This window comes from Coturnix japonica, chromosome 5 (genome assembly GCF_001577835.2).
Source record: "Coturnix japonica isolate 7356 chromosome 5, Coturnix japonica 2.1, whole genome shotgun sequence".
Lineage (NCBI taxonomy): Eukaryota > Metazoa > Chordata > Aves > Galliformes > Phasianidae > Coturnix > Coturnix japonica.
The window spans coordinates 10,243,220-10,257,255 of NC_029520.1; the positions used below are offsets into that span (position 1 = coordinate 10,243,220).

A 14,036-nucleotide genomic window follows, 5' to 3' on the forward strand; every position below is an offset into this window, starting at 1 on the left:
TATCTGCCTTTCCTAGTTATCATTGATTTACAAAGAATGACTCGGTGGCTGTTGGCTGAGCACATGCTGCTCTGTGCACCTGAGCCAGGTCTGGCAGCAGGAGAAAAGCTTGGAGCTGCACTCAGGGCCTTGCCATTGCAGGGTGGGGATACCAGGAGCTTTGAGGTTGCGCAGCGGGTCCAGGTGCAGGCATGGAGCTTCCTCTCAGAAGGGATGGATGTGCCTGTTGTGCTGCTGCTGGCAGAGTGCTGGTGTGCTGGTACATATATCCGTAAGGGTGGTGTTTGCACTGCCTGTGTTCTACCTTATGTGAAACTTCACAGTGCTGGGGTACAGCTGAATGAGGAGGTTTCTGGGAGAGCTGAGGTCTGCTTTGTTCTTCTGAACCTGTTAATTTTGGTGCTTTTGGCCGACACTGGATTTTTATTAGGTTTGTCAGCTGCTCTTTGTGGACTGTACGGCCTCAGCAAAGGATTGTCACTTACAGTGAGAGCAGGTGCATGGCTCGATCCCCTGGATGCTTCTGTTCTCTCGATAATGAATACTGTAAAACATCTGTTACTTTTCTCTCTTGCTGAGTGCAGTGGTATGGGGAAGCTGAGCTTTTGATGGTGTGGAGCCCAGTAAGTCCTGCAGCCTGAAGCATTCCCCATAGCTGCCAGAAGCTGAGTGTGGGATGTGGCTGTGCAGTCATCGCTGGCCCAGCTCCAGGCTGACGTGCTGCTGACGCACTCTGCTGGATCTGCTTCCCTCACCCACTGATTTGCAAGCACTGAAATACGCTGTGTGGGACGGCGCTGCCTGCATCAATCCTGCATCAATCCTGCCTCGGAGTTGCCCTGAGAGGAGGTTCCTGTGTGGATTGAGGTGGCATGCTGATATGCCTCCATTCCGCTGCTGCCTGCCTTGCTGCTGCTGTATGTTTCCTGGGGACCGTGGAGCTTTGTGTAGGCAGCCAGTGTTAGGGCATCCCATGCAGGGGTGCCTGCAGGCTGTGTGTGCTCTGCTGGCTGGGTGAGCAGTCAGAGGAAGGAGCAGTGCAGGCCTTCCCATAGCTGTGAGATGGGCTGCTATGACAGCTACTGCCCAAATGGTGCTATTCTGGAAACCCAGGCACAGAACAAGGTTGCAGGAAGGAGGAGCTGTTTATTGTACCACTTGATATTTAGGAAAGGGCCATTAATATCTGTGGTTTATGCATTTAGTGTTGTGATGTAACCCAGAAGGCAGCTCAGCACTACTCAGACATTTGCTCCCCCTCCTAGTGGGATGGGGAGGAGAGTCAGGGTAAAAGAGGTGGAATTGACACATTGCCCACCCGGTGACTGATGCCCAGCTGTTCCCAGAGCAGTGGCAGCCCCCCAGTCAGCTTTCCCCAGCATTTATAGTATTTAATGATATCATATGGTTCAGGTCAGCTGTCCCAGGGCTCTCCTTGTCCTTGGCTCAGCACTGCCTTGCGGTAAATAAAGCATCACTGTGTTATCAGCACTTTTTCTCCTTAAGCCAAAACACAGCAGATACAATGAAGAAAGTTGACCCTATTCCAGCTTCAACCAGGACAATTAGAAAAGGCTGAATGGATCGAGTTGGTTAAATCAATGTGGTAAAGGTAATGGCAGTGAGTCATTGAATGGAGACTTAAACATTTTAAGAAAGACAGACTGATCATTGTTGCTTCATGTGAGAAATGCTCAAAGTCCAAATGTTGGGGTGAGGCAAGGATCTTAGTGATGGCAGCCAAATTTATTTGTTATTGCAGTAAAAGGCTGCCATGGTTTTATGGTTTTTGGTTACCAGTATTCAACATCATAAGACCATGTAGCACACTGGGAGTTGAAGTGTTAATGCTTCAGTTCCAGGTACCTGTTTGGAAGAGAAGGACTCCATTCCCCAGGGGCTTTGCAGTCAGAGAGGAGATAGAGCTCCTGGCAATGTCACCTGATGGGGCTTTTCTCTTTGTTGCTCTGCACCTCTCCTTGCTGCTGCCCATCCCAACTCCGTGCATCACTTCAGTATTACTGTAAGGCCTACAGCTTTCAGATACTCTCTCATGATATGTGATACATTAGCTTTGATTCTAATTACATTGTATTATTGTGTGTTATCTTGCATTCTGATACCATATTTAGTAAATCAGTTTGTTTCTCCTTGGTTTGTTGCTGCTGTTTTTAGTTATTTTGGTGTCCCCTGTTTCCCTTTTCCAGAGCCATGGGTTTTGCAAAAACACGGTAATGGAACTTAGTTCTGTACTAGCACCTCCATTCTTCCTGCACACCTGCCTCATCTTGTTCCTGTGCTCAGTCCTACCCATGTCAAAATGCCCCACTAGTAGAAGCAAAGCAATCTACCCCTGTCAGCGCTCTGAACTAGTGGAAGAAAAATGACTCACCTGACTGCTTCACTGTTTCATGAGAGGGTTCAGTAAAGGCCTACATTACATACAGAAATGTTGATCCCACAACACAGGTCTGCTCTGCATACCAAAAGCATTTGCTTCGCTGCAAAAACACAATCTGCTTCCCACACTTCAACTAATGGCAGTCTGCGTAAGGTCATCAGCCTCACTGGGTTAAGCTACAGGTCTGACTCTGAATGAACAATAACTCTGGCTCCAGGTTCCACTTCTGCCTTTGTCCTTTTCCTTTGCTCTCTTGTGTGCTCTGATAGGTAGAAAATTTCTCAGTTTAAGTGTAGCAGTTTTAAGTTTGACCAACTCTCTGTAGCTTTTAGTCTTAATTTTAACGTTGCTGCCATGTGGGGACTTGGTTTGGTTAGTGACCCAAGCAGGGGCCAGCTACTGCCCTTGGAATTGCTTTCAGAGCCCTGTCGTCCAGGTTTGTGTGAAAGCAGCCGACAGCTCAAATGCTCAGAGTGGGCAAAAATAAAAGATGAGCAGATGGAAGCTGCTTACTTCATTGTGAGCACCTGGCTTTGAAAAAAGTCTGTTTTCATGTCACGGACTAGAAGTCATTCACCAGCAAAATGAAACAGTGCTCTTAGAAAGAACTTGAGCTATTTATTTGAGGTGCACTTGGATCAGAAATGAGTGTGAATCCAATAATAACAGTTAATTAAACTGTTACAAGAGATGTTTTAATCTCTCTCCTCCAGCTGTAAGTTTAACTTTTGCCTTCATCAGGGAGATTATAATGAAGTGCAGAGTGCTTCTAATCCAATCAGAATTCCTGAATGGATCAGAGTGTTTGTCCTGCTTTCACATTTAAGCAGTGGTTACACCACAGTATTAACTTAGTAGCAAGATAGCGACCTTGAACTATATTCAACCCAGGGACTCAATAGGGGCAGGAGAAAGGGGATTCCAGGGTATCTGTTGTGCTCAGTGGTCTGTGGACTTCAGTGCAGCAAGGCCGGGTTTGTGCAGGTGTCAAACTACCCCTTAGCCAGGTGGAGCCTAAAGAAGCCACATGCAGATCCTGCCCAGTCCTGAGCACTCCTGAAAGCACGAGTGGTTCATCAAGACCATGAGCAACAGAGACAAGCTGCAGTTTATCTCAGCCTGCATTTCTTGTGCTGCTCTGCTGAACTCTGCTATTGAGCTGCCTCCTGCAGCACGGCCCCTTAGCCAGGCAGCCTGAAGGTTCTGGCTGAGCACTGCTGGTTGTGAAGCAGGGCAGCTATGGCTCATTCCCTGAGTGTCCCCCAGTCTCTCCCACAGCATGTTATAACTCTGCCTTTTGCCCTGCGGCCTGTCAGCAAGCAGGGGGAGTTTGTGGCTCTGAGCCCTGAATTCAAATAATGGGTCTGTAGTGGAAAATTGCCCGTGGAAGGAGCTGTATCTGTCCACGCTGGAAACTGCTGCCCTGGCTTTCTTTTCTTGGTAGGAGTCATCCCATTCTTCCCAAGCATTTGGCTTGTTTTGGCTGTTTGGCAGCAGGATGCCTGCCAGTGTCTGTCTGCAGGGCCTGACTGCTTTTCCTGGTACCTACTTCTGAGATGGGACTTGTTTGTGTCCCATTGGGTCAGTCGGTGCAATCACAGAATGACCTGGGTGGGAAGAGACCTCAAGGATCATGAATCTCCAGCCTCCCTGCTGCAGGCAGGGCTGCCAACCTCCACATCTAATACTAGACCAGGCTGCCCAGAGCCCCATCCAACCTGGCCTTGAACACATCCAAGGATGGGGCATCCCCAAACCCTCTGGGCAGCCTGTGCCAGCGCCTCATCACTCACAGTAAATAAGGCATGTTGAGAATTGGGGCAGTTAAAGCAAGTATGGGTGGTTTGCAGTTCTGCAGGCAGGCAGTGTTGCTGATATAAAAATAAGTGCATTTGCAATGGTGAATAGTAGTATACATTAAGGTCTTGGTGCTCATTGCGTTTGAAGGTGTGCAAGGAACTACCTGCACCAGCGGCAGTCCTCAAATGCTGGGACTTTAATGCTCTGATCACAGTGCAATGTCTGTTCTATAGATTTAATCTGAGCTGGGTTTAAACCATTTTTAGACCAGTAAGACTATTTAAATGTTCGTTGTTATTGTTTGTGCTCTTTTGAAAACGTCCTTAGGGTTTGCTGTTCTGCTCTTGTAGGTTCAGCTGATCTTCAGGCACCATTTGTCTTCTGCTTCTGATTTTCACTCTTACTAAGACAGCTTTTGTAGCCCCAAGGACTCAAGTTTCCTTCCCGGAATTGTTGAGTGTCACTAAACCTGCTTGAAAAGAGTGCAGTGAATCTTTATGGTAAGGATTTTATATAGATTTCATGTAAATGTTATAAACATGGATTTTTCAGTATCAGTTTCTGCTTCTGTTCTGAATTGTCCTTTGCAAGTAGCTGCATATTGCCCTACTGCACGATCTCTGAGCTGCTTGTTTGGGTTCCTGTGGTGTTTAGATGGCTGTTTGTTTTCTGTTCGGGTCTCCTTTTGCAGTCCCTAGGGGCAATACTTGCTTTGGACGCGTGTCTTTTAAGCTTTCTTAATGTCAGGTGAAGCAGTGGCTTTTCACAGAAGCCCAAGTGCTTTGTCAGATGTGGTTGGACATGGCTCAGTGGGCACAGTGGTGATGGCTTGGCAGTTGGACCAGATGATCTGAGTGGTCTCTTCCAACCTAAACTATTCTATGATTCTATGAACTTCCTGTTTGAGCTGCTTAGCAGAAGGGCTGCCAAGCCCACATGCTTTGTACTTGTTCTTTTGAGTTATCTGGGGACCAGAAAAAAAAAGAGGAGTTTTATGTTAGGGACCATGCACTACTTTGTGAGAGAATGTCAGCTGCCCGAGCAGGCGTACAGCACAGTGGCTTGGGGCATTTTAATGGCTCTCTCAGAGACAGAATGAAAAGAATTAGCAGATGGTAAAACTTCAGTGGAGAAGTAAGGATAGAATGCACCTGAGGTCAGGTTCAACTCTAGGTCTTTTCTAGCTCAGGGCCAGAAAAGGCTGTTTGGAAGAGATGAGGGAACTTCCAGTCTGGGTGCTCAGTCACAGCAGTTTCTGTGTCCTCAGAACCGTGTGCTGGCATCACTTTGAGAAGCCCAGCTCTTCACATCACAGCCTGAATGGTTCTGCTGCTGTCTGTGAAGGGAATAGAGACCTCCATTAGCACACTGAGGAGGGCTTTGCCAGCCACTTGATGTCTTGCTAATGTCATTTCATCAGCTCTGTCTAGATTTGTTTGTACTGCCTACATCAGTATCAGGTAAAGATACCAGATCTGTCTTGAAATTCCACAGGTACCAAACAAGTATTTGGGCCCCGGCAGCACAGCTGGCAGCCATACTGAGTGCTGTGCAGCTGTAACTACTGCAGGACCCAGGCATGAGGAGCAGCTTCATGCTGCGTGGTGTTGCCATTCACAAACAGTTATGACCAGCATTCTCATGGAGTAGGCTTGGGCAGAATAAGGCAGCCTGTTTCTCTGTCCTTGGTTTGATAGCGGAAGAGCATTCTGGCTTCTAATTCAAAAGGCATCTGTGCTTAGGCAGTAGCTCAGAAGGTTTCTTCTGGCAGTTTTTGTTTCTTTCTTCTGTTTTATGTAGCAGCTGTGTGACAATAGCATAGTGCTTAATTGATCTTTAGGGGAGGATGGTTTGGACTTGGAATAATGAGGTGGCTCTGTTGTTTCAGCAGCACTTTGATCAATGTACAGAGCACCCTTACTTAAAATAGTTGTGTGACAATTTTGTGTTGTGACCTAATGCCCTCCTTGAGATGCACAGGGATTTGGGCTCAGTTCTTGTATTGTGTGGCTGCTTGGTGAGCTGTGGTGGGCATAGGCTGTCACTGGTAGGCTTCAGTGGCATCACCCCACCTGAGTTTTAGGACTTCATGGCGATTCTTTACCATTACAGTGTGATTCAGTAACCACTGAAATGGATCACCTTGAGGTTGATCTTAACAGTAACATTTACTCCTGGCAAGAAGAGTGTTAGCATTGGCACTCAGTTCAGTGTTTTTCCTTATTCCTACTGTTAATATACTGTTTTCCTGGTAGCTGATTTAGTAGTTTGCAGCTCTTTGTCAGGGCATGGACTCCTGGCCAACTGGGTGCTGTCAGCGCTTCCTATGGACAGGTGAGGTGTGGCCATCTTTGCATTTGATAACTGTGACTCTTATGTTTCAGTTCACAGCATGGAGCTGTGGTTTAGAGAATCGAACTGCGTCTTGTTCAACGCAACCTCTCCCAGATGTGTTTCTAACTAAGTGCCCTTCATTACCACTGCAGATGCCTTTGCACAAGCAGATAATTACCAGAAATATTTGGATTTGATTTGTTTTACTCACTGTTTCTTTCCTACCTTAATCTCTACTGCCCATTGTCACTGCAGGTGCTAAGTACAGGGGCCCTACAAATGCTGTTGTTCTGACAGCTTCTGCTGACTTCTGATAAACCAACTCCACGGTTTTTTCCCTTCAGACATTAATGCAGGGAGTTGTTATGGGAAGGCTCAGACCACTGAGTGAAGAGAAAATGGGAATTTTCACCTGGATGTGGTGGCAGCAGTAGAAGTGCATGGTGAGGAAAGACTGCACTCAAACAGTCTGTCTTAACAGCATCTGGGTGAGTGGGTCAGCAGGACAGCAGCACAGCTGCCTGCTGAGTGACAGTACCCACCTTCTGTACAAATGGAAGGTGATGCTTTGGGGCTGACAAAGGTTGTTTTCTCTTACTTGCTTCTCTGCTTCCCTTTTCTTGTGCTCGTGCCTTTTTGCTCTTATTTTCCCTTCATGTTTATAGCTTCTTCCCATTAGTCATTTACACTTTTTTTTCTTCCTTTACCTGTTGCTCTTCTATATCTAACTTTTTTTTCTTGTGCTTTTTTTCTGCCTCCGTGCTTCCTTGTGCTTTTCCTCGTCACTCCTCTGTGAAATTGTTCTCATTGCTCTTGTGCTTTCTCTCCATCTCCCCTTTCTTACTGACTTCTTATGCAGTTGAAGGACTTGTTCAGGAAGCCTTCCTGAAATCCATGCCATGTCAGTTACTAATGATGTAAATACCTTTAAAGCAGGAGCAAACAATCCACAAAGACTGTTTGCTACAGGTTTGGTAGAAGCACAGTCACAAGCCAAACCTGACTTTTTCCCAGCTGGAAATCTGGAGTGCCAGAATTCATAGGCAGGGACAGAAGTAATGTTACTGATGCAGATACTGGGATGCTGTATTTGCTGCAGAGTATCCAGGAGCACGCTAGATAGCAAGAATCTACAAGTGTGCACTAACAGGTAAGTTGTTCCCATCTGTGTGCTGCTTATCCTTAGAGTCTGCAAGTTGACCTGGGGAGAGGAGGCTCCTAGCAGTACCAGAAGGGACAAGGAATTGATGATAAATGCTGGCTTACAGGGTGGAAGACAAATACCTGTTTATAAAGCTGGTTGACAACAGAGTTAAGAGCATTCAGAAGTGAAAGGGAAGCTTTGGGGGTGGACTACAATGACTTTTGGCGCTGTAAACACAAAAACAAAGCTCACGGCTGATAGATTTGTTTTTATTATTATAGAACAGATGAACTAAAATAAGCCAACAATATAATTTTATGCCAACAGCCATCTTTCTAGCACAGGCGGTGACGGATTCAACGTGCCCTTCTCCTCCCTCCCCGGGCCTCCATTCAATGGGAAACACGTGGTGGTGGCTCTTGCACATTGGTTTTAGACCAGTGATCTTACTCTTTTCCCAGGCACATCTTTATAAATAAAAAGAGGAGGCGGGGGGAGCAGGGAAGAGAGCATATATGTTGTAGGAGCAATAAGCAGAAAGGCTTGTGGATCCTCTTGCACATTCACATGTTGTGACCAGGTAGATGTAACAACTGGAGAATCGTGCCCACTCTCAACATGTAGCAAGCCCCTAGTTGCTACTCTAGTCAAGCCAGGAGTTTCTTCCCATTCCAAGCTAGCAAAGGGCAAGATGCACTCAACTGGGAAGTGTTTGGCAGGGGTCAGGGGCAGTCTAAGTAAAAACCAAACCAAAAAACCACCCCGCCCCCCAAAAACCCAAACAAATCTGCATTTTAAGCCACTTCAAAGTAAAAGTCACTTCTTATAATATAATAGGTACTTTTAAAATGGCGAGACCACCATCCTCGGAAGATGGAGGGCCTGCACTCAAGACCAAAGAAAGAAAAAACAAAACAACCAAAACAAAACAAAGAGATAAGAGTGGCCCCATTCTCAGGCTTGGCTCTTCTCTAAAAACAGCACTCACCATCCATCTGAAAAGGTAAAAGGAGGAGTGGACAGGAAATAAAATAAAATCGGTGCAACTTCTCGCCAGGTGGCGCATTAAACCAAAGCTCCGTACAGTCCCGTATGACTACGCGTCCTGTGGTGGCAGCATAATTTCTTTCAGCTTTCGTAGCTGTATATGCCTGTATGTATATCTGAACGTATACATACACATACACACATAATATATAATATTGTTTTTAATGTTAGTTTTGATCCTGTAGGAGGGCTCATCTCTCTTTCACGTGGTTCTGTGCTGCTGCGCTGTTGCTGCTCCCGTTGCCGCTCCCATTACTGCTGCTCCCGCTGCTGCTGCAGAGGACCTCTGTGAGGTCGTCCATGATGGTGGTCTCTTTAAGGTCCACCAGGTTGAATTCCCTGATGAATAGGATAAAATGTGTGTAGAGCGTGTTTAAGTGTCCGTGCAGCTCCAGTGCCAAAGTCTCCTTAAAGTGTGAGGAGTAGATATGGGCCAGCACGTGGAACAGGTACTTGCAGATCTTCTTCACTAAGGACTCAAACGAGTTTGGAAATTCTTTGCCTGAAAGGAAGACAGAAACACCATAGCAGTTCACCTGGAGTCCCACAGCAGCATTTATTCTGGCAAAACTGGGTAAGCACGACTAGCTCACCTTAAAGAGGTAAGGTCTGAAGCATATTCATTTAAAGTTAAGACTGTATTTTTATGATCTGTGATTTTAAACCCTGAGGTTAAAAATCAGGAAGAAAATGTAATGTCTTCAAACCACAACACTTTTTGTTACTGGCTGTAGGAAATAATGAGATTATCCAGGGTTCTTACATAATTTGTTCAGGAGTAGCATATTTTTCTGCTGGAGACACATAGAATATGTGGTAATCCTATTCGCAGACCATGAAATGGAAGCTAAGGTACGTGGCAGACTTGCCTTATTTCATTATTGAAATGTTATCAAATAGAAAATAAATGAAGGGATACCAGATGCCTTCTGTCAGGTGCAGTCTGAGTTAGGACTGCCGGAGCAGTACTGTGCCCTCACTGTAAAGGACACCTCTTGGACAACTGCTGTTTGCAATGCTGACAGGGAAACTGAGATAAAAACAAAAATAGAAAGTGGCCATTCATGGTGGACTGTAAGAAGCATGTTACTGGTGTACAGTGTGCTATGGCCACACTGGCAGATGACTTAGATGGAAGGCCCTCATTGCTCTTTTGAATTAGCACATTTAAAACTACCAAAATAACAGGCTTATCTGCTGCTGGCTCACCAGGTACTGCCTTCTTTCTAAGTAAATGCCATTACAAACATATTGTAATGTCCTAGTTCCCCAGGTACCTAGAAAAGAGATTTAAGAAACCAGCTACTTTTATTCCTGATGAAGCCCATCTACAATAACTTCTGCTCCGCAGGTATCAGCCTTCTTGCCTTTAATTGAAGGCAATGCAGTCTTGTTAAGATACAAATTCAAGTGAAAATTACTTTTCTATTGTTTTTCAGTTCTGAAAAATGATGTTCTTATTTAATCTTTACAGGGGAATGGAGTCTAAACAACATCAGGGTAAAAAAAAAGCCATGTTAGGTAAGGGAGAGGAGCCATGCTGCTGGTAATGCAATTTATTTCCCACTTAATGTGTCAGGGCTCTAAAAGAAATGGTACTAACAAGGTTAAGTTTTACTGGCAACATGCTGTGTTTAATACCCACATAGTGACTGTTCTCTCTGAACACAGGCTGCTTCCTGGAAGACCTCAAAACACTTAAAGAAAAAGATGTGCCAATGGTGAAATGTTAGCCAAGGGGGCGGGATTGGGAGATTTTCAGCCCAGTTCATATGCCCAAAGTGTAGTTCTTTGACACTGCAGGAATGAACCTGAAGAAAAATAACCCCTTAAAAATATACTATGAAATAATTAATTAATACTCATTAATAATACTATGGTATTAATGCATAAGCTGAGTGTCAACTTGCACGTTATTTTTTTTTAGCATCTCCAAAGAGCCACGTGAAGCATCTGTCCATACCGTATTTTGTTGGAAAGACGTCCTCATCTGTCACGAGTTTCTGCACTGAGCTCATGACGAAGTCAACGTACTGAGGAGCCGTGCATTTGATCTTCTTCCCCCGCTCGTCATACCAGTAGTACTGTCTGTGGAGAGAACCGACAGCACCACCACGTTACACCTCGGATCCTCAGCTGAACTCCTAAGAGGTGAACTTCTAAATAATATAAAGCCACTGCAACATTACTCAGGTAGATCGTAGCTGCCACAGAGGAGATGGACTTTATACATCAAAAGCCCTACATTTCTGTTAGTCAGGTTTGCCTCACCCCATCAATTTAGTCCAGAGCCCTGGGAAGTAACAGCGAGCCCAGAAAGCCTGCTGACAAGTCTCTGAGGTGAGCTGCCCTGGTGAGGCAGCAATAACTTATTTTCCATGATAGATTGAGGGTCTACAGCCTACAAAGCTGCACAGGAAGGCAACTTATAACTACTTTACTGTTGCTGCCTTAAAAAAAACAAGTATAAACAGGAGACCTGACATATAACACCACAAAGCAATTAAACTTGTAGTGCAATATTATTAAGCAGACAGAAGGTGGCTCCAGAACACCAGGCTGAAAAAGCCTTAAGGTACTTGGGAGTGTTTTTAACAAATCCTGCTCCAAAATAGTATCTGGGGACTCTTTTCATGGCCCTTTTGGACATACCTAACCAGGTGCCTCAGAATCCTACTGCTTTGTTTCCAAAATCAGCAAACATTTGGATTTAACATTTGACTCTACCAACAGGGCTTAATTCTGTGAGATCTTAAAAGGAATGGGACCATGAGCATATTGTGAGGCATCTGAAAAGGAACCTGAACTTGGTCTCTTAGCTGTAATCATCTTGATCAGCCACAGCCACCAAAACAGAACAGAAACATTCTCTTAATAACCATTACAGACACCCAAGAAAGGAACCTGAAGGCTAAAGAAAGCACTCAAGCTTTGTTCCCTCTTTTTTTGTTTCTTTAAATGATGGTTAATTAAAGCACTTCTGTCACCAAAAGCAGCTAGTGGCTGCATTAGATATGCACAGTAAGAAATGTTTTATAGATAAAGAAGTGGGCTAAAACTTTTGGTTTTTATCAGCATCACATATGAGTTATCAGAGTTCAACACCTGAACTCTCACTTCAAACAGTCTAAGCTCCGGGTGCAGAACTGTTTCATTATAAGACCGAGAAGAGGGACACTGTATTGCAGGAGTGCAGAGGTAAGCTCAAACTTAAGGGGGAGAAAACTAGCTCAGCTCATTTTAGCATGTGTTGCTTGGTTTCTCTGTTGATGCCTGCAAAAGGGCATTAATGTGAGAAAGAGGAGGAAAACATCAGGCATTAAAAGCTATGTCTGGTACTGAAATAAAGCATGGACTGTGTTCATCACTGCTTATTTAATTATACAGCGTAGCATACAAATCTAAGCTAGGTCTGATTCCTCAGTCCAGTCCAGCTTTAAGCTGGAGAAGCACAGTCCTGGCCCCTTGCTGAGTGACTTGGGGTCTTAAACGACCTAAAGGGGCTTTTGTGTTGGCAAGAAACAGGACGGTGAGTGCCTCACTTTTCTCAGGCTGGAAAACCAACTATGAAAGAGTGCAGTTCGGAGTCACCCTTAGAGAAAAACAAAATCTGAATAAGTGGAGTTCAGTCCACAGTCACACAAATGCACAGGATCATGGACAGGACAACTTGAGATGAATAAATCTGCTACAACATCCCATGGTGTACAGTTTGTTCTTTACTAATAAAACAAAAACAGAACTAAGGGGGATAACAGCAAGGAGTGTTACAAAAAAGGAGAAAGACAAATAAACTAAAAGGATTAAAAAAAGAATGTGGCTGTGAGTCAATCATTGTGTGTGTGGCAATGTGTGTGAGTACATGGAAATCAATTAGTCACCATGTGTGTGAGTGCATAAAAAATTGGACACTATGTGTGTGAGTGCGTGGAAATTAATTAGTCATCAGCTGTGTAGTATATTCGACACTATGCGTGTGAGTGCGTGAAAATCCGACACTATGTGTGTGAGTGCGTGGAAATTAATTAGTCATCAGCTGTGTAGTATATTCGACACTATGTGTGTGAGTGCGTGAAAATTCGACACTATGTGTGTGAGTGCATGGAAATTAATTAGTCACCAGCTGTGTATGTATATTCGACACTATGTGTGTGAGTGCGTGACGGACACTATGTGTGTGAGTGCGTGATGGACACTATGTGTGTGAGTGCGTGGAAATTAATTAGTCATCAGCTGTGTACGTATATTCGACACTATGTGTGTGAGTGCGTGAAAATCCGACACTATGTGTGTGAGTGCGTGGAAATTAATTAGTCATCAGCTGTGTATGTATATTCGACACTATGTGTGTGAGTGCGTGAAATTCGACACTATGTGTGTGAGTGCGTGAAGTCCGACACTATGTGTGTGAGTGCGTGGAAATTAATTAGTCATCAGCTGTGTATGTATATTCGACACTATGTGTGTGAGTGCGTGGAAATTAATTAGTCNACACTATGTGTGTGAGTGCGTGGAAATTAATTAGTCATCAGCTGTGTATGTATATTCGACACTATGTGTGTGAGTGCGTGGAAATTAATTAGTCACCAGCTGTGTATGTATATTCGACACTATGTGTGTGAGTGCGTGATGGACACTATGTGTGTGAGTGCGTGATGGACCGACACTATGTGTGTGAGTGCGTGGAAATTAATTAGTCAACACCTGTGTGCGTGAAATTGGACACTAAGTGTGTGAGTGCGTGGAACCAAATTAGACACTAAGTGTGTGAGTGCGTGGAAACTAATAGACACTAAGTGTGTGAGTGCGTGGATATTAATAATTAGACACTAAGTGTGTGAGTGCGTGGAATCTAATAGACAGTGTGTGAGTGTGTGGATATTAATAATTAGACACTAAGTGTGTGAGTTCGTGGATATTAATAATTAGACACTATAGACACTAAGTGTGTGAGTGCGTGGAAACTAATAGACACTAAGTGTGTGAGTGCGTGGATATTAATAATTAGACACTAAGTGCGTGAGTGCGTGGATACTAACAAGACAATAAGTGTGTGAGCGCGTGGAAAATAATAATTCGACACTAAGTGTGTGAGTGCGTGAAAACTAATTAGACACTAACTGTGAGCGCGTGGAATCAAATTAGACACTAAGTGTGTGAGTGCATGGAAATTAATAATCAGACACTAAGTGTGTGAGTGCGTGGATACTAATTAGACACTAAGTGTGTGAGTGCGTGGAAACTAATAGACACTAAGTGTGTGAATGCGTGGATATTAATAATTAGACACTAAGTGTGTGAGTGCGTGGA

General features: G+C 44.5%; 1 protein-coding gene and 1 long non-coding RNA gene across 8 annotated transcripts in view; one reads left to right on the top strand and one right to left on the bottom strand.

Annotated features, from left to right (window-relative positions):
* Positions 1-7,927: 7,927 nt before the first annotated feature.
* The window catches only part of MOB2 (MOB kinase activator 2), a 107,113-nt gene continuing 101,004 nt past the window's right edge, over positions 7,928-14,036 (bottom strand). For all 7 annotated transcript variants that reach the window (XM_015863839.2, XM_015863833.2, XM_015863835.2 and 4 more), the window contains exons 4-5: positions 10,690-10,814; positions 7,928-9,228 (exon numbers count right to left, since the gene is read on the bottom strand). In XM_015863839.2, the coding sequence (XP_015719325.1) occupies positions 8,918-9,228; positions 10,690-10,814 (436 nt within the window). In that variant the 3' untranslated portion in view covers positions 7,928-8,917. The remainder of the gene's footprint in view (positions 9,229-10,689; positions 10,815-14,036) is intronic.
* On the top strand, positions 10,828-12,887 carry LOC116653472. The gene is made up of 2 exons (XR_004307346.1): positions 10,828-11,924; positions 12,278-12,887. It is a non-coding gene; the product is annotated as an uncharacterized LOC116653472 (long non-coding RNA).